The sequence below is a fragment of the Pseudorasbora parva genome, chromosome 20 (genome assembly GCF_024679245.1).
Source record: "Pseudorasbora parva isolate DD20220531a chromosome 20, ASM2467924v1, whole genome shotgun sequence".
Classification (NCBI taxonomy): Eukaryota; Metazoa; Chordata; class Actinopteri; order Cypriniformes; family Gobionidae; genus Pseudorasbora; species Pseudorasbora parva.
In genome coordinates, this window is record NC_090191.1 from 7,720,009 (window position 1) to 7,743,950 (window position 23,942).

General features: G+C 39.6%; 1 protein-coding gene across 1 annotated transcript; it reads left to right on the plus strand.

Moving 5' to 3' along the window:
• The first annotated feature begins 931 nt into the window (after nt 1-931).
• Nucleotides 932-22,159, plus strand: LOC137049407 (guanylate-binding protein 4-like). Its single transcript, XM_067427962.1, has 9 exons — nt 932-1,106; nt 1,227-1,354; nt 1,643-1,752; nt 16,250-16,440; nt 16,633-16,875; nt 16,980-17,260; nt 17,523-17,735; nt 17,831-17,933; nt 21,486-22,159. The coding sequence occupies exons 1-9, from the start codon at nt 932-934 to the stop codon at nt 21,941-21,943; spliced, it is 1,902 nt and encodes a 633-aa protein (XP_067284063.1). The 3' UTR covers nt 21,944-22,159.
• The last annotated feature ends 1,783 nt before the right edge of the window (nt 22,160-23,942 follow it).

Below are 23,942 nucleotides of genomic sequence, written 5' to 3' on the forward strand. Positions count from 1 at the left end.
ATATATGCAAAAATATTATATCGTGCTTCCCTAGTTATAGACCAGAGGAGGTTGAATTGGGGCTAATATGGTAGATGAACACAAACAAAGCTTACAGCATTTTTATGCATATCACTCAGCATGCTTGTGTAATTTGTGGTGAAGTTGTGTAAGTGTCCATTATGTAAGTGTGGATTTCTGCATGTGTTGTTTTTTTTGTAGATTTGTTAACCCCTAACAGTTTGTATTTGTGTATATGTATGTATATTCTGTAGCTTTTGTTTCTTTTTTTTACATTTGTATGTGTGTTAAAGTCCCCATGAAATCAAAATGGAAGTTTTTTGGTGTTTAGTATAAATATGTTAGTGTTACTGTTACTGTTATCTGTAAGCTAGTCTTCTCCAAAACAATGACAAAATGAAGAAAAAAATTTATTTGAAAATAAATAAAATGGTTTTAGGATGTTAAATGCAAGATTATATATTTAATATAAAATGTCCATATATGTTTTATAATTGTATTGAATATGCCCAAGACAACGCGTACCAAAAAATGTATCAGACCCGTTTGAATTCTGCACAGAATGCTGTATTTTAAAGCGATATTGGAGGAGATTAGGAGGAGAAACGGTTAGAGGAGAAAACTGGTTTTCCCAAGCTCAACGGCTCTGGACGAGCTGTAATATTAACAAAACGCTATCTGCTGTATGTAAAAAAGGCGAGGAGTTGTTTGATATGTCCCGCCCTGTCTTCCTATTTAAGTGGAAATTATGACAACACATTGAATAGTGCTGTGCATATTTCAAAGCACTTCAGTAAGACATTGCGGTGATGTGAGAAACATTTTGGAATGTAGAGTATTGGAATATTTCTCAACCCACCATTTTTAAAAGTGGATTTTAAATGGGTTTTAAATGTGTGTATCTGTTGGACAGCTGTATTCTCCAGTGATCATGAACAGACCAGTATGCTTGATTGCCACGGAGTCAGATGGGAACATGCATGTGCAGGAGCCAGCGCTACAGATCCTGCAGCAGATCGAGCAGCCGGTGGTGGTGGTGGCCATCGTGGGTCTCTACCGCACCGGGAAGTCCTACCTGATGAACCGCCTCGCAGGAAAACAAACAGGTTAGAACAGGCTGCGCTGATAGCTTTCAAAGGCATAATATACAAATCATGCAGTTACATGCATACAAGTTATTGCAGGGTGTTTTTGTTTTGTTTCATATTTTTGTATGGCATTATCAGGGTTTGATTTGGGCAGCACCGTTGAGTCCAAGACGAAGGGCATCTGGGTGTGGTGTGTGCCCCATCCCATTAAAGTAGGAACCACTCTGGTACTGCTGGACACTGAGGGACTTGGAGACGTTAACAAGGTGAAGTAAAAACACAACTAAAAGTAACATCAAATGTCACAAGCAGTTCCATGGGTCCAATAACAGTCTCGCTTTCAGAGCAGAGATATCGTTATTCAGATATATTTAGAATTTTATACAGATATATAGCATATTTTCTGGTAAATGTTCAAATAATAGCTTGCTAGATCGTTGTAAATAGGAAGCGGTGACTTAAAAAAATTGATTAATACAACATTTTCTTAAAGACTCATTTTTTTTATTAATCTCCGGTTTTTCTAACTCCATAATTGTCTTTCTCCTACTCAGGGAGACCCAAAGCATGACATCAACATCTTCTCTCTGGCTGTGTTACTGAGCAGCACTCTGGTCTACAACAGTCGAGGGACGATTGACAACAATGCTGTAGAGCAGCTGCAGTATCCTTCTGACAACCTTGATAACTATCATACAAGAAGATTCTTTACTGTCCCTATACAAAGCACAGTGAAATCCTCACTGTGTCCAGTTAATTCATTAAATTCCTGATTGTAAAAAATAAGCATCAGAAATATAAGGAAATACATGATGCTGATGTATCAAGGACAAAACTGGTAGCTGTGTGTGTTTCAGACTGTACAAATTAAGAGGAGAGATCTATAGATTCAGTAACTCTTCCTCACACAGGGTCCACAACTTTGATAGTCAATATGCTACTGGCCTGGAAAAACCCAGCAGCAAAATTGAGTCCTTAATTCAGAAAAATCGTTTTCCAGTAAGTAGAATCCTGATAAAAGGTAAATAAGGCCTCAAAAGGTTGCTGAGGCCTTATTTTAGGCCTCAAAAGGTTGCTGAGGCCTTATTTTAGGCCTCAGCAACCCAAAAATAAGACAAAATGTATGCCCATCCAGTAACACCCTAAAAGATGCAAAAGATCCAAACCTCACCTTCAGGCCTCAAACCAGGGTCCACAGCTCTGATAATCCATGTACTACTAGGCCAGGAGAAATCCAACAAGGTCAAATCTGTAATTCAGGTTTGGAATAAGGCTTTAATCCACTGTGAAATATAAATCTTCTTCAAAATAACAGAACACTGGTAGCCACTGAATCTATTATAAGATCCACAAAGTACTGCTTTGTTCTTTTTTCAGAAGTTGTACTCCAACAGATGGATTCTTACAGGCCTAGACCTAGGCCTTTGCAGGCACAAGTCATCCAAATTGGAAAGGGTGATGTTATTTTTGAGAGAACCACTCATTTAGACTTAAATGTGATAAAATAATTATTACATAAAAACAAAAAAGCACAGACTTCAATTCAGACATTCAGACAACAAACTGGCTTGGCTGCCATCTTAGATTGTATTTTTAATATATAGATATAGTTCATATACTTCATATATAGATGTATATGTACATGTCTGAATGTACTGTAATTGTGAAAAGTAAAGTGACCTTGAGCTACGGAAGGGCTCTATATAAACAAAACTTCTTTCTTCTTTCTTCTTCTTCACAACCCAGGTTTGGTCCTTTTAGAAGGCTGGAAAATCTCTTTCACAAGCTCTAAAAAAGTAATTTAAATGAGAATGCACCCATTGGCAATAATACATAGATCGACATTGTGTGAAAATGTGGAGAGTGTTAAAACAAATGTGCCTCTTAAATATTTAAACAACCTACAGGAATAGATTTTATACGTTTTACATTTATTTAGTTAGACATCAGATTAATCTATATCGATGTATTGTTACACCCCTAGGCTGTATGTTAACTTTTTTTGCAAATAAAAAGTTGAACCTTTTGTAGGACAGGCCACACTATTGTAGTACATTTATAAAACATCTTATGTTGAAGGAGGAATGGATAAAAAGCAGCAAATCTTTTTCTTCTATGCAGTTCTTAAATCAGAAGAACATATAAACACCACATTGCCACATAGTGGACATGAATGGTTTAGTAGTGCAATGAAAAGAGAACACAACATCTTCCCCTTTTCAGAAATAATACAGTTGTTTGTATATCACAACAGAAATAAACAAATCAAGAATAAACAAGTACTATGAAACAATGAAATAAAAGATATTTAAACTTATTCATTCAAATATCAACACAGCTCTCTCAAGTTCTTCATATTCCTTACATATCTAAAACATTCCTTGGTCCAGCCAGGTTTTTGTCTAACTAACAGACCTATTTAACGGACTTGGTGCTGTTCCATGTAGTACCTCGGTAAGAGTAACACGTTCACTTGATTTTGGCATTTCAGCAAGACGTGAAGCATTCCACACCCTACCATCCTTAAACAGGTAAGAATCTTCCCCTTTTGTTTGTACAACAGCTTTTGGATGTGTGAACTTCTGATCCCCCTTCTTTACCATCCAAGGTTTCTTCACTCAAATTAGATCACTACGTTGGAATCTTGAAGACTTTGCATTGCGTCTGACATCCGTGTGCTGTTAAACTTTGTCTTGTTTCCATTTCACATGTTCTCTTATCATGTTTCTGTCAGTTTCTTTTACAGGAAAGTCCATGACTTGTAACTTGGTTCTCATTTGTCGACCATGGAGGAACTCAAACGGTGTAACATCTTTGGTAGCATGAGGAGTACTTCGATAGTTCATCAAGAATATTTGAGTGAACGTCTTCCAAGGTTCTCCTTGAATTGAAGCAGTTTGTAGACAGTCCTTCAGAAGTCTGTTGAACCTCTCAGCTTCTCCATTCGCACGTGGATAATAAACGGCAGATCCGAAATGACATATGTCGCTCTCAGTAATTTAGAAAACTCAGCAGAGATAAACTGAGGTCCATTGTCTGAAACCAAGTCATTTGGATTTCTTTCTCGAGTAAAAAACAGTAGATGTGTCAACCCTGGACGCAAAAGTGATTTCCGGCCATTTGCTGAAGTAATCCACAAGTGTTATTACATATCTGCCGTCTGATGGTGCAGTTTCAAATGGTCCGACAATGTCAGCGGAGACCTTTCCCCATGAAGGTAATTCAACAGTCTTGAGGGGAGCATCATGTGTCACAGCAGACTTGTTTGCACACATGACAGTTGCGTATCAGTTTTCAGTCTGGTTGTCCATCTTAGGCCACCAGTAGAATTGCCTAAGTCTTTGTTTCATGTTGACTATACATTGATGTGATTCATATGCCAGTTCTATGAGTTTCTTCTGTAATGACTCGTACCAAGAGACGGTATGTTCCCCTGACAATACAGCCATCCACGACAGAAAACTCATGTCAAACAGGAAAGTATCCCTTTAAGGTGTCTGTTGATATGTACGCAGTTTAGCAAATAATGGGCAGTCTTTGCAGGCAGCCTGGAAATCTTCTTTGGAGATTGCACTGGAAGCAAATTAAATGTTCAGTGTTAGCAAGAGGCAATCTTGACAAGCAATCAGATACACTGTTCAATGAACCAGGTCTGTATTGGACATAGTAGTCAAACTCCATTAAGCGTGCAGACCATCTGGCAACACGTAACCCAGCTCGACTATTTCCGTACTTACTGTACCAGGTACTAAGACCCAGATATGACCGTAGTGTAGCTGCATCCATCCCTCCGGGTGCATTTGTAATTGGTTCCCGTAAGTCAAGGCACATGCAAATTGTGTTGTTCTTTCATTTTGTGACCACGATAGGAGAAACCAAGCCTGACGTGGTCATACTCAATTCTTGTCAAAATATGAGTCTGAAACTGCTCTATTGTAGCCTAGAAATCTAGACGCACCCTAGCGGCAGCAACTTGAATCTGCCCGCAAGTGTCGTCTAGGAACTCTCAATACCCTTCTTAGCTGTATTCCTCTCAATCTGGACGGGCCAATCACATCATGTATAGAGTCGGCGGGTGGGGCCATAATGACGACGGCCGAGTTGCATTTGCGTGCTTCTAGTAAACACAGAAACTGGCGAACGGCGGCGATCTTTCGAATCAGTTTTGACCACGACTCTGGAAGACTTGGAGTTAAGCTTTTCTCTGAGAAAAGAACAAAGAACGGCACTGAAGTCATTCTTAAAAATGGAAGATGTGTTCGGAGTTTAGCCGACCGGATACGGTGAATGTTTAATCTATCAACAAGCTCTGTTTCACCTTCGTTGCTCTGGTTGGTGTAGCGCTATCCTATCGCGTGCAGAGGGAGTTTGAAAGACAACCGTTTATCCCGCCCCTCGGACTGAGCCCTGTCTATGGTGAGTTTTCAGACCAAACATCTTGATGTGGGTCTGGCTTGTCAGGCTAGCTCCATTGGGCTGTGATTATGGGGCGTATTTCAACCGAACCAGGAAAGACCTCAGTTGGATAGACCTACAACCAATCAGAGCAACGAAGCGACGTCAACAGAGCTCAACTGCACTGTGTTGCCAAGTCCGCGTTTTTTTTGTCCGCGGGTTGAAGCGACTATTATGTGATCTATAGAGACCTATGAGTGCAAATTTTAGAAGGCAACCTTGCCAAAATAACACACATTTTACCCCCCAAACACAATTTTTTTCCGGAGAACCCCACCGAGAAGCTATTGTTTTGGACTAATAGCTGCCGGGTTTTGTTGTAAAAACTTGGCAACCCTGACTGAATGCACGCTGGAATAAACGATCTTTGCCGGTGTTGTAAAAAAATACAAGAATTTAATGATACACAGAGTACTTATACAACATGATCATCATTTTTGAGAGAAATTGTGAAGGTGAATGCATACACAAACAAGCTCTCCGTTTAGGATTTGAACAAATATAATCCAAGCCCCATGATTACGTTACTGTTTACCATCTGTCCGTCATCGTCTAAAGCCCGTCCTGATGATTTCATTGGTCCGAACAGTTTCTGTTCGGAGATAATCACTCCTCTATGGAGCGATGCCAGACCGAATTGCCCTACCTAAACATTTTGTGGGCGGGGCTAAATTCGGCTGGCATCCAGGCTAGGAGAAACTGCCATTCTCCTCTAGTACGTCTGACATTGCTGCTCATACTGATAGAGGTGACAGAGTTTTTGTTGTACAGGCTTAACTCCTGGCCAGATCTTTACTTTGTGTGTGATAGCACATCTAAATCCCGCAACAGTTGGGATGGAAACAAGACTGTCAGCAGTAACAAATGATATGCAGGATGGTTGAAGCATTGCACAGTGAGTAGCAGGTTCAATCAAGCGACCACCCTTATCCTTGATGTCCAGTGTCCAGTCACGTCCAGTGAGAGGAGTTCCTGTTTTGACTATGTTAAACTCACCAGCAACAGTCTTTCCATAGTATGTCAAATTCAGTCCCAGGGAATCACACATAGGAATGTTTTCCTTTAAATAAGTAAGAAGGTGCACTTTCAGTGGTGACAGGATGCATGAACTGAAGTATTCTTTGAAAATGTGTTGCGTTAAGATTGATACATCAGACCCTGTATCTACCATCAGTCATGGGACTGCTCTGTGAAGGAGATGTGGACGTAGCTATGGTAAAAGTACCCACTGGAGCTCCATCATCTGTATGGCAGTCATTCACACAGAGTACTGTCACATCAAGTAAGCATACTTCATTAACTGACTTGAAGATGTCTTGCACACCTTTGAGAAATGTCAGAATTTTACACAAACTCTACATTTACAGTCTTTAGCAGGGTAAAACGTTTAATTTGCAAGGTGGTTAGCAGAACCACAACAGTAACACTGCTGCTATCCCTTCACATGCTTATTCTCTGACATAATCCTTGTTTTATTTTTGTGCATTCATGTCTTTACTTGCTTCTGAATCACTGCTACTTGTTTTGATTGCCCTTCAGCTATGACTTTGGTGTCTGCTACTGCTACTTCAATTTGTCTGGCAGTTGTTAACGTCTTTTCAAGAGTTACATCTGGCTCTAATAACGTCTCCTAATAATGGTCTTTCACGAATTCTGGGCATGCACGTTTTTCCACAATGTAATCATGAAAAATTTCATGCTAAATATTTCCAAAAGCGCATCTTTTCACTAGTTCTACCAGAAAGACTCGGGAGAAATATATTACCAATAGTGCATTTATTAACAGCTCAGCAAGCTGATAGTATACAGAGTCATTTGGCGTAGGCCCCGTCCGTAGTGCATAATCTATGGTGTTTCGGATCTGCAATTCCTGCCTGAAGACGAGGGGGCCCCGGCAGGGTATGGACAGGGCTATCCTGGTGGTGGTGGGGAGGATGGGGGTAGTTGTCGCTTCAGTATCTACGAACTCAAACGTGTAAGTACAGATTCTTTATATCGTGAGCATGAGAATATAATTGCATTAGAGTGAAGGCATTAAGTGACATAGGACTTTAGTCTTCCCAGCAGAACTTATGCTAAAGCTTTCATTTCACGAAGCGCTGCAACGTAATGATAAGTCGACTCACTCATGGCTTGCCCTTCTGTTCCTAGACATTGTATCAGCAGAGCTTTTTTTTCTCTGCAGAAAACTCTTCGCCACCAATAACAAGCAAGTAGTTCTGAAATTACTTTTCCTATGCATCAAAGGACTTTCGGTTCACCTGGGCATTCTAGGAATGCTACTGGGGGTTGTAAAGACAGTAGGTCCATCTTGACATCCTCGTCACCACTTGTTATGTTAAAGGAGGGATGGATGAAAAGTAATAAGAACTAGGGGTGCACCGATCCGACTTTTTCAGTCCCGATACCGATGCCTGGGCTTTGTGTATCTGTCGATAACCGATACCGATCCGATACTATTGTTAAATTAATAGTAAACTGTATACCTTCCTTGAAGAGACTAAAGGCACCAGACTTTACTAAATAAAGATAATAAGACAAAATAACAGGTGTATGCAAAGTGTTGAATTCTTATTTATTTAAAAAACAATTGTGCATTCAAATCTAAAATATAATTTAGGGCTCGACATTGCCTGAGTAAAAAATGTGCTTGTCCGGAAAAAAAGTTAGATTTGTGTGTGTGTGTGTGTGTGTGTGTGTGTGTGTGTGTGTGTGTGTGTGTGTGTGTGTTGTAAATATAACTTATTCTGAAGCAATATTCTCAGGGCCCTATCTTGCACCCAGCGCAATTGACTTTGTACAATGGAATGTGTCATTCCCATTTTGCACCCGCGCAAAGCGCGCTTTTCCCTCCACAGAAGCACGTCGCTAAACTAGTGAATGAACTTGCGCTCCCTGGGCGGTCCAGCGCAAAAAAGGAGGCGTGTTCCGGCGCAAACAATCCCTGATGCTATTTTGCTGTTTGCTGAAATTGGTTTGTCCGTCAAGAACCAGGAAAAAAAAAAAAAATCGACTGAAAAACTGAAAAAACATTTTAACCGTTTTATATATTTTGGGTGGGTTTCTCCCATCCCCATACAACACAACTTCTCTGTCTTTCACTCCCTTACGAAAGGAAAATATATTTACCAATATATTACTTGAAATATATTTTAATATATTGTAAATATATGGAATAACATATTGATGGTATTATAAAATATATTATATATTCATGTAATATATTGCAAAATATACAAATGATTGCCGCTTTCAATATATTGCAATATATTGAAAGATATAAATATTAATTCCCATATATGTGAAAATATTGCCTAATGTATTGCATGACATTTTCCAATATACTGCAATATATTTTTGTTTCGTAAGGGCTGCTCTTACAAGAACGTGCGTCTGGTAAATACGCCATAATAATAGCAATCTATAATGGAACTTGCGCACCTGCTTTTAAAGGGAATGTTGGATGCCGCTCTGATTGGTTTATTCATGTTACGCCCAAACCACACCTATGAATAATGAAGCTACTTCAGACCAACCCATTTTAGATTTGCGCCGGGCGCAAGAGTCATTTATCCCGCTGGGAAAATAGCAACAGCGCCGAGACCCGCCCACAAAGTTACTTGCTTCGCGCTTTGACACTTGCGTTTCAGATCGTTAAAATAGGGCCCTCAGTGTTCAATCAGCTTTGACATATTTTAAATCTGCATATTAGTGATATTTTACATTTATAAAGGGCATTTTCCCCTAATATAAGCTATGCTTCAGGTTTCATATTATATTCTTAAATTTGATCTATACATTAAATTAAAATAAGACACTTTAGGGATGTTACCAATCAAATTAAATTATTTACCCAGAAAAATTGCTACTGCATTAAATAATGTTATGTGATTTGAATATTTGAATAAACAAAATAAATGTTGAAAAATATAGGAAACTAAACCACCAGTAGGTGGCTGTAGGTGAGTCTTAATGAGTGAGTCATTGAGTCATTAATTCAAACGATTCATTCAAACGACTGATTCCTTTAAGAATGAGGTAGTCGTTTACGAACAGGTTATTGAATCTTTGATTCAACCACTGAATCATTCAGAACACGTGAGACGTGTTATGGTTCTGCTTTTTGGAACTTTCTTGCTTGGAATCTTTGTTTGGAACTATTTTCGCAGCTGAAATAGAACAAAAACACTCAATATTGCATCTAAAATGTAAGTAACTAATGTTAAAGGGGGGGTGAAATGCTGTTTCATGCATACTGATCTTTTTACACTGTTAAAGACTTGGAATCCCATACTAAACATAGACAAAGTTTCAAAAGTTAAGGTGGACGTTTGATGGGAGTATTTCTTTGTCAAAAATACTACTTCCGGTTAGTCATAAGTTTCGGCAAGTTTTTTGAGATCATGCGTCCCCTTTGACGTTAATGGGGGCGGAATTTCCTTGTATGGGCCTTACGGACAATTCTACCGGAAGCGCGTGAGAGAGAGAGGGAGAGAGCGAAAGTAACAGGCTACGCCCATCAAAGCGCTGGCTTGTAGGATGCTGGACAGGTGATGTGCACATAACAATGTCACCAAAAAAGTGCGTTTTTGGTTGCCAGACCAAGACAGTCCTGCACAGATTCGCCAAAAACCCCGCGTTAAGGCAACAGTGGATGTAATTTGCTTTTCCGGATCAGCAACTGAGTTGCGCGAATGTTTATATCTGTTCGCTGCATTTCGGTGCCGACTGTTTCATAAACAAGGCCCAGCTCGACGCTGGATTTTCCCAATCGCCTAATGCTGAATGATGGAGCAGTCCCAACGTTAGAAGGGTGAGTGAGACTGCTTCAAATGTCTGTGTTTTTTTTAGTCCGCTTACTGTCTTCACAAACCACGCGTAAACACACAAACACACGTGCACAACTGCACTACCCACATGTACACCTTCAAAGACAAAAATACGACGATATAATTCAAGTATAAATATGTAAATAACACAAGCCGCTAAGCATATTATATAGTTAGTGTATAACTTGTACCACATACAGACGTCCTGCTCTAGTCGTTTTTGCTGCTGCTCCTGTTCAACTGCAGCCTCTGGGTCTGATTCCGGATCATAGATGTATGGCTGTATCTGATTAAAAGCCATATTTTTATTTTGAATAAAGTTTTTTTCCCGCTGTTGACACAGCTTTACGACGCACTCGACTCAACATAGCAGCAGCGAGCACACGTCATTATTTAGCTCCGCTCACACGATACGCCCCCACCCGCTCGGCTTTTTTCGGAAAGACTCGGAACAGCGCATCTTTCTTATATAATTATTAAAAAAATAAAGACTTTTCGGAGATATGCAGGATGCAATGCTACTCTATAGGTACTCAAGATTGACATGACACTGACTGAAACTGAGTGTTTCACCCCCCCTTTAATGATTGTTTATGGAGCTGTCATAGGAAATCAGTGACATTTTCAATCGTGATGGTATTCAAGGAAACAGCACATTTGGTTGTGTGATGTTGTTTAACTGTATCATATGACAAAAACATAACATTTTGAATGTTTACCGCAACTACTACGTGTGAGCGACGCTTTTTTGATTTCTTAAGATGAGCGAGCGTCAACAGCGTGTCTTTACCGTCAGTTCATTACATTAGCCTTTATCCATATCCACTATCAGTCACCACTTACACTAAATTAATCCTTTGCATAGTGCAAAGTTAGTTGCTGGGCTGTATTGTCCACTCCTTTAGTTTTGCTAGGCTGCAGGAATGCAGCGTGCTCCTTAACATGGTGTTTCTGGATTAAATTGGTAGTAGTATTGCCGACAGACGAACTAATTGGCGTGGCAAGCATAAAATATCTCTACCAGTGGCGATTTCTTTAAGACTGCAAGGGAAGCTCGGCTTCCCTTATAATGTCACAAAATTAATGGTCAAATATGTACTATTGTATTAACATTTTATTGACTAAAAATGCGTTAGAAAACGTTCATCTCAAAGACGAGTTTGTTCAGAATCAGTTACATATAGCAGGTCGGCTGACTCGATTTCCTTCTCATACATTCCCGCAGCGTCACAGTGCATTTCCCTATTGACGCCCAGTGTCCATTGACTTCAATGGGGCTGCTTTAAACGGGTTTTTTCAGTGCTTCGAAACTAGATGGTCATTGAATAAATGCTGCGATTATGTCCCGCCCACGGACGCTCAGCGTCTCTGGGGGTGAATGGGGAGTGGGCTGGCCCGGACTTCGAGCTTCTGCGTGATGATTGGAGGGTCTGTCGAAAGACTGCATCTCCTTTTGACTGACAGCGATTCTGTACTATAAGGAATCACTGAAGCTAGGCTATTCGCGTTCAGTCCCATCGCGGATTTCTCAAGTTCACTCAAAATAAAAACTGCTGCAACCTATTTCTTTGATATTTGCTAGGTAAAATTGCTTGATTTTCATCAAACATTTCACACAATTATACACCACATTCCTGTTTTACAGAGTTTAATATTTTTTATAGCTCTGCTGGCCATTGAGAGGACACTGGTCAAGTCACATGAAAAGACTCCTAGTTGGTACCACAGGGTCACAGACCATTTTCTTGAAAAGGAACGTAGGGCAGTATTTACTTTTAAATAAATAGAGAATTTTATGATGTAGGCCGAAAATGAGCTTCCCCTCTCTGACAGACCAGTAGCCGCCACTGATCTCTACACATCCGACTCTCTGGCTCGCTCCATGTTGCTTTCGAGCATGCAACACACGTGAAGCTGACGAATGACGTAGGGTTCTGCTGCGATTAAAAACAAAAACAAAACACCTGAATCGGCCTGTGGATCTGTTCTTTTTTCCGATCCCCGATCCAGCTTTGTCGTCAGTATCACGGCCGATATCCGATCCTAATATCGGATCGGTGCACCCCTAGTAAGAACACAAGCAGTAACCAGTGTTGCCGACATAGCGACTTTGTTGCTATATTTAGCGGCTTTTCAGTCCCCTCTAGCAATTTTTTTTTTTCTTCAAAAAAGCGACTAACAACAAATTTAGTGTCTTTTTGGACAAACGTCAGCCAATTTAGTTTACAAATGTCCCTAGTACTTTTCTGCGAGCGCGAGGTCTTTTTTTCCCTCTGCCGTCACACACACCTCTCTCTGCGTCTGCCCTGTTCAGTGAATGGCTGAGGGGAGCAGCACGCATGCCGCTGAACGTACACAGACAGCAGTTGACAGACGTGAATGAGCGAGCTATACATGAGCACACAGGTTTGCCACGGATTTCTCACTTAATGTTATCTGCTTCTTTTGTTTTATATATAAAGAAATTAGTTATGATGAGTTCCATTCTTCTCTTGTGCTTATTGCTTATATTACTCACTATCACAAAGCTTTATGTCATCCAGTTTCTCAATTAAGATTTTACACATAACATTTTTGTAATTCACTGTATCATCATACTCCTATATGTATGCCAAAAGGTATAGGAATGAAAACATTTATTGGACAGTCGGCTGTATTATATTATTTTAAAATACAATAAATGAGCATGGATTAGGAGAGAAAATACGTTAGGCAGGCTGAACATAAGGACTGTGGGATGACGTCACAGGTATGCTAATTGACGCATGACGTCATCTATCGACATTTAGCGACTTTTTGGGCAGGCTTTAGCTACTTTCCTTGGAAAATAGTTGGCAACACTGGCAGTAAAACCGTGTGTCCAACAAAGCATTTTTAGCCAGAAGAAAACGCTAGGCGCTCTGCTGAAAACGCCTCGCTGTGAGCGCTTGAGCGTTTTGGCAGGCAGCATTTTTTTTTTCTTCAGTTGAGACTCTTTGCTTGTTATGATACGGGAAATCCGAGGAAGTCTTACTAATTTCACAAGTAGTTTTTTTTCTGTATTGATTCTATATAAAACTGCAGATCCAATGTAAAGTATTTGCTCTGGCTTTTGTTTTAAATCATTTTGTTGCGTTATTATTGCTTGTTTTCATCTGATGACGACACACAGAATGTGGCAGTTGGTCTGTGTAGTATTAGTCCCGCCCCTCCTCCACTGTGATTGGACGGCTGAGTGAAGAGTGACAGTGGTGAGTGCTGCGTTTTACTCAAAGTTGAACATTCTTCAACTCTCGGCGACCAGTAAAAAACGCTGAGCGCGCAGCGCATGAGCATGAAATACTCACTCAGCGCCTCGGTGCGCTCCAGGCATTCTAAAAATGCGGCGCTCTCATTGAAAACAATTGAAAACGCCAGCCAGCAGCGTGAAAAAACGCTTTGGTGGACACGCGGCCTAACTTAACATTCACTTTACTCACCTCTTTGTTTTTCTTCTATGCAATTCTTATGCTTGGGACATACTCTGCAATAACAAAGAAATGTGTTTGTTTTCGTGAGGTGGCAATAACAAAGTTTGTTCTGGCCAGTTCATTTAATACTTCATGAGAAAAGCAGGTGCCAAACAAATCCATTTCACCGCATTAACCCCACATTTTTGACCAATCACACAATAGTTCTCGGACACCCGCAAGAAAAAATTTCTGCTCAGACAATATGTCGAGAATTTGTTCTCTTTTTTCTCTGTTCTTGTGGAGTATGTAACGACCTTTACATTAGAAGAACATGTAAACACCTACGTTGCAAATATTATACAATAATATCACAGAATATTATAAAAATAATAAAAATGTTGCCTCATTCCGTGATGTGAAGCATGCCAGATCACAAAAGTAAGTTATTTCAAACACTTGATTTAAATGTTCTCTTTTGTTGGACAACAGGTTTGGAAATGCTTCTCGTGTGAGTTTGTAAAGATGTTTGGTACATTTTGCTTTTTCTAATGCACAATAAGGGGGCTTTCACACTGGGCACATTTGCTGCGGTCCAAGTACGCGCATGATTCACTGCGGTAAATATATTGTATTTTTAGTCATTCAAACTACTGAGCTACTGTGGTAAATGTATTCATCGGACAGACCGTTTTTTATGTAGCACGTGTTGCAAAGAACGACAGACAATCTGCATAAATAGACACTGGTTTAGGTAATAGAGGCCTACAGCTGATGAACAGAAGTATTTTAGTAAGACAACAATAACGCAAGTTAGCCAGTTAGCTAGAGACCTACACAATATAAAATCTACATATGTTGAACACCCTGTAGAGATTATATACATCAATAATTGGTCATACTTACAGGTTCTGATTCTGAGAAGCAAGCTGGTCCAAACAAACTGGGTACTGACCCAGCAAGCATTTTGTAAATCCTACACTGAAGTCTGAGATTTGAGAAGCAGGCATCAACAAAATGACGTTTGAGGGATGGTCAAAATCTAGTGCCGTAGAACTGTCACATAAGGATTTGAAATACAAATTTCAGAGTCGATTCTTTCTTTTGGGAGACATTAACTTTATTTATTGTGCACTTCCGCCTTTACAGATTTTCAGAACATTCACATTCACAAACAGTTATACTGTACTACACCCTGCATGAAAGGGAATGTTCGAAAAAACATCATTGGGGCATTTAAGTCTATTGGTCCAGAATTTGATTGACCTGTACAACTCTGGTCATTTACCAGAGGGCAATACAAACAAGTGATGACCAGGGTGGGAAGGGTCCTTTAGGATGTTTGCAGCTCTTCAAAGGTAGTGTGCAATGTAAAGTTCTTTTAGAGAAGGTAGTTCTTGTCTTTCTTGTCTGCTGCTGAGCTGCTGGTTTACCAAATAGGGATGCAGTAAGTTTTCACACTCTTGATGGAGCAGCGATTGAAGGGCACTAGCAGCTGACCTTGCAGGAGGCTCTTTCTGAGGATCCTCAAAAAATCATTGATGTGCCTTTTTGACTAATGCTGAGGTGTTTGTGATCCAGGAGAGATCCTCAGTGATGTGCGTGCCGATGAATCTGAAGGCTGGAACCATTTTCACGCCGATGTACAGTGATGTGTGGTCTTTGTTGTGCTTTCAGAAGTCTTATAATGAGCTCTTCAATTTTTGAAATGTTCAGGTTTCTTAAGTTGTTTACCTCACACCATTCTGTCTGTCTATAAACTTCATCTCTGTAAGCTGTTTCGTCAGTCCAACAGTCATGTCATCTTCAAATTTGACGATAGTGTTGGTAGAATGTGTTGGGAATACATTTGTACAAATAAGTACAAATATATCACAACTTAGTAGTCAAAACTACTCCCTTTTTATAAGGTGCTACACGTTTTATTGCCTTGTGCGGGTATAATCTATTGGGAATAAGTGCATAGGGCGTATTTTGCCTGGGGTATATTTATTTATAGGGGTGTAACGATTCGTTTTAACAATGATTCGATTCGGTTGAAATAAAACTTTCACACTGATTTAAATTTTTGGCAAAAAGGTTACTGAATTGATTTCAAGTTAATGAATCGTTTCAGATCATATCGTTCTAAATGAACCAATATCGTCCTTAAATCGTATCGACAACTTCAAATCGTGATACGAATCGAATCGTTGTTAACCGAATCGTTACACCCCTATTGATTTATTTAGGAAGGCACAAAAAGTGGAAAGGGGGGGTTGACTTATTTACATCTACTTACCTTCTTCCTACATTCTTCATAGCTAAGCTTGGTAATACTAAAAGGTATTTAGCACTGGTGATGATAATTTGTTTAGTACTTAATGGAATTAATCAATTGTTTTGTTAGTTTTGTTTGACAGTCACTTGGCATTCCTACAATGTTTGACATTCCTGAACACACTGTCAGATATGTTACTGAATTAACAGAGTGCATTAAGGTCAAATCATCAGATGAGGTTGCCGATGTTTCAACCGAGTTTGTAAAGTTCTTCCCTAGTTTCATCTGGGCTGTGAGGGACTTCACCCTTGAGCGAAAGATTGATGGCAAAGACGCAACAGAGATTGAGTATCTAGAGTTTGCTCTGAAGCTAAAAATGGGTAATTAAATTATAGTAAAATATAAATTTCAAGAGCCCTTATAATCTCACTATCACAATGAGTTTGTGTGAGTAGTTTTTGTCAAACAATCTTTTAAATTGCTGTTTTAAAATTCAGAATTAATTGTATAATACTTATGGTTTAATAATACTTGAATTGAAAGAATCTGCAGCATGTGCTTATTTATTTTAGGCACATCAAAAAAAGTGATGGAGTACAACTTGCCCAGGGAGTGCATCAAAAAATTCTTCCCTTCTAGGATGTGCTTCACTTTCCCGTTTCCAACTGCCCCAGAGAAGTTGTCTCGTTTGGAGTGTTTGAATCCTGATGAATTGTTCCCTGACTTCCTGGAGGTCAGAGATCGTTTCTGCAAGTTTGTCTTTCAGGAGAGCCATGAGAAGAAGCTGAAGGATGGAATCACAGTCACTGGCAGAGGTGATTCCAAATTAAATCTGAAGAGTTTGCATGTACTTACAGATGTCTATCTATTTTTCAACCCTTTTCTCTATCATTTTGTTGACTTCTTTCCTTATCTGAAGTTCTGGGTCAATTGGCAAAAATATACGTGGACACCATCGCCAGCGGGGCTGTGCCGTGTCTGGAGAATGCTGTGATCTCCACGGCAATGATTGAGAATGAGGCTGCAGTGAAGGAAGGGCTTGGGGTTTACAAGAGTGGAATGGAGAAACTGACGGAATCCTTCCCTCTGGAACTGAAGGATTTGTCATCAGAACACCAACGTCTCAGCAGCACAGCGACACAAACCTTCATGAAGCGTTCCTTCAGGGACACTGACGGGAAGTACCTGAAATCTCTGGAGGTAGACTGAATCTCTTCTCATTAAGTTTAAGTTAATTTAGGATGATGCGGTGAACTGATGACTCTGTAACACTGGCTATCTTTCTTCTGGCTATTTGTTAGTTCTGAAAACATACTGCAAACCCAATAATCAGTGTGATTATTTTGCTCCTCTCTCCTTGGGTTCAGTTGTATGAAAAGATGTCAGAGTGTACACAGATAGAATCTACTCTGATACATTATAAAACCGAGAACTGTTAAATACATACTACATGTTGTTTTAGGAAAACATCAATAAACTCTTTGATGGATACCTGTCCCAAAACGAGCAAGCTTCAAAGAAACGATGTGAGGATCTCTTGTCATCCCTCACGGCACCAATGACAGAAAAACTTGAGCAGGGTTTCTATACCAAACCTGGTGGCTATGATCTCTTCTGCAAGGATCTAGAGGACATTGTGAAGAATTACAACAGCCAGGCCAGTAAAGAAGTCAAGGTCTTGCCCATATTACACTTATTACACATCTATAGACATAATATACATTACAGAAATATGATCATAATTTTTTATGTATGTCTGTTTGTCAATAGTCTGAAAAGGTCCTAAAGGATTTTCTGAACCTGAAGTCTGTGGATTCTAAAGCAATTCTGCAGGCTGACAAAAAATTGTCAGAGAATGATAAAAAGATTAAGGGTAAGAGTCTTAAGTCTTTTTAATCCAGATTTCCCTGTTTGTAAGCTCTTACCATGCTGTATATGAAAGAGGTCCTAGGTTTAGGGACTTGTGAGAGTGCTGCTGGATACTGAAGGAGACATGGACAAGATGATGTAACAGCTAAATTATTTTGGTACAAGCTGTTTTAAGGGTCCAACAATCACACCCTACAATAACAACTCCAGTCCAGGTTGGCTCTTTATGCCATTATATTTATGGATCAAGATCAATAGTAATAACACTTTTGGCTCTATTTTAAGGGTTAGTTCACCCAAAAATGTACATTTTGTATTTAATTACTCACCCTTGTGTTGTTCCAAACCTGTAATTTGCCGTTCCATTGCACTGCATAACTTTTCCATTATTATTCAGTGCTAGACAGACATCTTTAAAGTTGTGCTAGGTTTTGCAGGATTTTGCAGCATCTCGCACATGACACAGCATCAGTCTGCAACTTACCACTTTCAAGCCCAAGAGAGGTAGAAAAGACATCAATATAGTAATCCATGTGTCCCCAGTGGTTTAAGTTCCATTTTACGAAAGAATGTGAGTGTTTTGTTTGTGCAAAAATAAAATAAATTCTTCCAAATAGTATCAATATGTTATTGATATTGGAGAAAAAATCTATATTCTATATTCTCCTGGTCTATATCATTTTCCAAGTCCAGTAAAGTATGGTCAGTGTATTAAAATGTTCTCAATTCCAGTTTATTACAAACAGCAATCATTTAATTTATATCATGTTATCTCCAGATATAAATGAATATGTCATGGTTGCATGTTGTGCATTACGTCTTTTGAGTTTGGACCTTCAACTTATGTTGATTGTTAGTACCTGTCTAGTTCCTCAATGTTTTTGATGACCAACACTTTGGCTTGCGTTCAATTTAATTAATATTTTTCTGTTTGTGGTCCATGTGTTTAGAATTTTTTCTTGTTTCTTCAAGAAGCGCACCTTTCCAGCGATGTCCGCGTTTCTTTTGTCAGATGTTTGTTTATTATTGATGCCTTTAGCTTCTGTCCTTGTTTTAGCAATGCTGTTTTCGGTTGATCAATCACAGGATGATAGCTAGTTTATCACTGCTATTTCTCTGGGGCCGAGGGTGGCATGCCTCAATGTTGTCAGAGTCCATTCCAATCCATTTCAATTGAAGAAAGGTAACCACCTGTTGCTCTGCGCAGCTGACCGGAAGTGTGAATTGTTGTGTGACTGTGCATTCGAGATTAATATTTTGTAAATTGAGTGGTATATTATGTTTTTTGTGCAAAGAAAACATTGGCATAACTTCATACAATTTAGTTTAAAACAGCTGGAGTCACATGGGTTACTTTAATGATATATTTACTACCTTTAAAGGGCTTAAAAGTGGTAGTTGCGTAGACTGTCAATGGAGGGACAGAAGTATTTCAGATTTCATTCAAAAATATTTTCATTTGTGTCCAAGATGGACAAATGTCTTACAGGGTGAGTAACATGACAGCATTTTCATTTTTGGGTGAACTAACTTTAATATTTAAACCGTTAAAGGTCCTAATTCAGTTCTAACTCCTACAAGGCCAGAACTGTGCAACTTAAATGGAAATAAACTCTACTATTCACAGAAGTGTATTTCCCTAAAGGACCATGAATCATATATGAAATCAACATTTTATCTTTCTTTTGCCCGTTTCACACATACTCCATTCGCAGTGCGTGTGCGATGCAGGGGCCGCACACGCTGCTGTGCTTTGACATATGCCGCGTCTAGGGCTCGGATAAACATTTATTTTTTTAAACTATTAATCTGGTGATTATTTTTCCGATGCATCGATTAATCTAACGATAATTTTTTTTCTGTCCGATTCGATTTCGATTGACTCCCCATTAATTGCCTAATAGCAATTTATACATGTTGATTTAATTATCTGAATTAAAAAACAAAATCCTTAACATTGCCATATGATTATTGCTCTTAAAATTCCAAAGTAAAAGACTATACAAGAGCAATGCATTCAATAAAACCTTGAAAACATAAAGTACACACACACACACACACACACACACACTGCAATGAAATATTCTGTAGCCTATTTTGCCGTCAATACCACAGATATGTGGTCAATAGGCTACTGCCGACGTTGTCTTTGCTGTATCAGTAGGCTATTTATGTTTAACATTAAGTATAGGGCTTCCCTCCGCATCAATAGCAGCAGCAGTGCCGCGTCAGACACGCTTCTAGTGTGCAAAGGCAGAGAAAACGCCACGCAGCCGCCCCGTGGCTGACACGCAACAGAAACGGAACGCGCAGTCGCGGCATGACACTGAAAACAGTTACATGTAGAGTGCATTACGGGCGGCAATATTCCGTTTAAAAGCCGTAATAGTCCCGAGATGAAACTGTGCTCACTTAGAGGATGGATACCCTCGGTCACATCAGCGCGATAAGACATTGAACATTTTTTAATTTAAAACAGCTTATTATGTAGGTAGCCAAGGTGCCCGATACTTTCACTTGATGCAAACATTTGTTTTTGTGATTAAAATACATAAAATATTACTTCCTGTGTGCAGAAATTTGTTTATGTGTAGCCATGACAACGAAACGTGTGCATGCGTGCCTGTGTTAAGAGTGCTAGTTGCTCTGTGCACGCCGCGCGCCAACCCGCAAGCCTTGCACTTCTGAAAGTCTGAGGAGCCACTCGTGTTGCTACCATAGATATACATAATAAATAATATACTTAAATATTAATTACATAATATACTTTATTATGTAAATCTATAGTTGCTACTACTCTCCGGCGCCGCCATCTTTGTTTTGGGTCTGACGAATCATCGCGCATATTTTGCGTAAATGTATTTTTTGCCAGCCCTAGCCACGTCTGCTGTGCGTAACTGATCTGCGGCTGTATAAAAACACAGCATCTATGCAAATTTTTTTTGTTTCAAATTTAAAGGTTGTTATGCTACTGAACATAGCTTGTCATCATTGCAATTCACTAGTATAGTATGTGTTAAAATCACAAACAGGTCATAAAGAACTTTGTTTTTCCACCTCCAAGAAAGGAGGAATTGACGAGTGCTCTCCATTATGTCTCCTTATTTAGCTAAATCCCAGGTATAGTGTTGTTTTCCTTGCTTTTCCCGAGGCAAAAAGCCATGTGATGATTTTAGAGTAAAATTATATTATAAATTATATGCAACTGTGGTGAAATGACTAGATTTTCGCGTCACTACATGTTTATTTGAATGTGAAAAATGCACGTTAATTCAGCCCATCCAGCAGATGGACTCGGTGCGGAAACGATCGCCACACTGCTGTATATGCATCGAGCCTGGAACGGATCACTGGACCGCATCCGCATGCAGGTTGAAAGTTGTAATCCGTTAACATGCGGTACGGGAAAAAATATGCACCGCATACACACTGCAAACGTAGTATGTGTGAAATGGGCTTACAGCAATATAGACTCTTAAAAGACTTTAGTTTGAGCCTTCTTTTGTCTTTGAAGCATCTGTTTCCTTCTTTCTTTTTTATGTCAATAAATAACCAGAGGAAATAGAGAAAGCAGCCCTCTTGGAGCAGACGATCAAAGCTAAAGAGGAGAAGCAGAGACTGCTAGAAGAGAAGATGGAAGCAGAGAAAAAGAGTAATGAAGACAGAATGAGACAGATGAAAGAGAAGATGGAAATGGAGTTGAGGCAGCAGAGAGAGGAGACGGAGCGTGCCTTGGAGAGTCAACTGAGGGAGAAGGCTGCTCTTTTGGAGAAGGGCTTTAAGGAAAAAGCAGATAGGATGAGCCAGGAGATGGAAGATTTCAAGAGACAAAACATTGAAGCCCAGAATAACAACACTAGACAGTATGCAGAGATGTTAGAAAACTCCAACAAGAGACATGAGCAGTCTATGGCTATGATGATGCAGCAACATCGAGAACAGATGCAGAGCATACAGCAGATGAATGCACGCCCTTCAGGCGGCGGCCGCCGCAGCGGATGTTGCATCATGTGAAATGCTTTAATTCTGTGAATCATCAAACTCATCAGAGGACTCTAACTGGACAAAACAATCAAAGTATATTTAGAGGTATAATCAGAAAATAAAACAATATAATTGTATCATCACATTAATTTAATGATATGGATTAGGAAATTTTAAATTTTCACTTCACAAGCATGTTTTGTTTGTCCAGATTAAATGATCTATTATAATTACATGTTTATTTGGTATTACTAATTAATTATAAACAGTGACAAATAAGGTTAATTAGTAATGAAACTATTTCACTGGCTTTCCATGTAAGCACCAAATAAAAAATGGTATTTGTAAAAACAACCTGTGTGTGTGTGTATGTGTGGCAGTGGAGTGGTTAAAAATTTGAGTACTAACTATCAATATTCGGGCAAGTAACTGAGACAAATATTGAGGCAATTACATTTTTTAGTTACTGTTCAATGAAATTGTGAGATCTGTATGCTCCACTAAACAATAAACAATACAAAATAACGACATTAAAGGAGTCCAATGTGCAATGTAATGTTTGCTAATATCAATCTCTAAAAGCCCTTCAGGCTCAAGATTTTGAAAGAGAAAGTTAATGAGGAGGACTTAAGCTTGGAACATACTCTGCAAATATTTTTTTTTTCTTCAAGGTGGCAAAGAACAAGAACAATGTTCATTCTAAGACATTCCATACTTCAAAAGAAAACGTCTCAGGTTAAGTATGTAACCATAGTTCCCCAGAGGGAACGAGACACTGCGTCAGCACTGCGGGAATGCCTCTGAGGGATTGCGTCATGAAGCTGTTGGACTTTTTTTCACCGAAGTCCTCCCCAAGTTCAATGATCGGCCAGGAGTCGAGTTATCAATCAAAAGTATAAATTTATTTATACATTTATTGAGTTCCTATAGAGTAGTATTGCATCCTTCATATCTCCGAAAAGTTTTTTGTTTTATTATATTTCTAAAAGAAATATGGGCTGTACCGAGTCTTTCCGGGAAAAACCGAGCGCCTGGAGGCGTATTGTGTAGGCAGAGCAAAAGAATGACGAGCACGCAAAGGGTGACGTCCCTGATCCAGAATCATTCGGAGGCTGAAATAAATTGAACAGGAGAAACAGCAACAGCAGGACGTCCGTCTCTGTGGTATGTACTGTATTTAGTGGCCTGTCAACATTTGTGTGTCTTTACTTGTAGTTTATGAGGACATGATTCGGTTTATGGACTATTGTATGCGACTAAACCTTAGCAGTAGCAAGCAAAACGGTTTTGGACGTCAGACTAGTGTAACGTTAAACATAGAACAACAATGTAGTCCGTTAGCGCATTTGAATGATGAAGCACGCAATCGTGTCGTTTACTGATGTTTACTCACGTGACAATAGCCAAGAGAATAGACATTTGAAGCAGTTTTACTCACCGGCTGCTTCCAAAGCAGGACCGAACCTTTATCGCTGGGACCGCTCCGTCAAAAACACACTTCTTTGGTATGATTTGGTAAAGTCCTGACAGCAGTGAATGGTGGTGAAGCTTCCCGTCATTTCTGTGTTCAAATCGGTTCAAATGCAGAGCTGCCTTCCCAGAATACTGTGCTGAAGCACTGAAGTCGCTTGATGTCACCCATAGGAATAAAGTGGAGCGCGGCGCGACCATAGGGCCATCAGAAGTGTTCACGGATGACTGGATCTGCACCTAAGAGAGTGTTTATGCATTTCCTCTCTCGCACTAGTCGCGCGCGCGCACCCTACTGGGAGAAGAGCCCGAACGGCCCATACAAGGACCTTCCGCTCTATTAACGTCAAGCCGAGCCATACTCGAAAAAAACTCTCCGAAACTTGTGAGAACCGGAAGGAGTATTTTTAACACAGAAATACTCCATCAAACGTCCAACATTAGTTTTTGAAACTTTGTCTATGTTTAGGATGGGAATCCAAGTCTTTAACAGTGTAAAAAGCTCAGTATGCATGAAACAGCGAGTAAAAAAGCTCAGGGCTCAGGATTCAGACCAGCA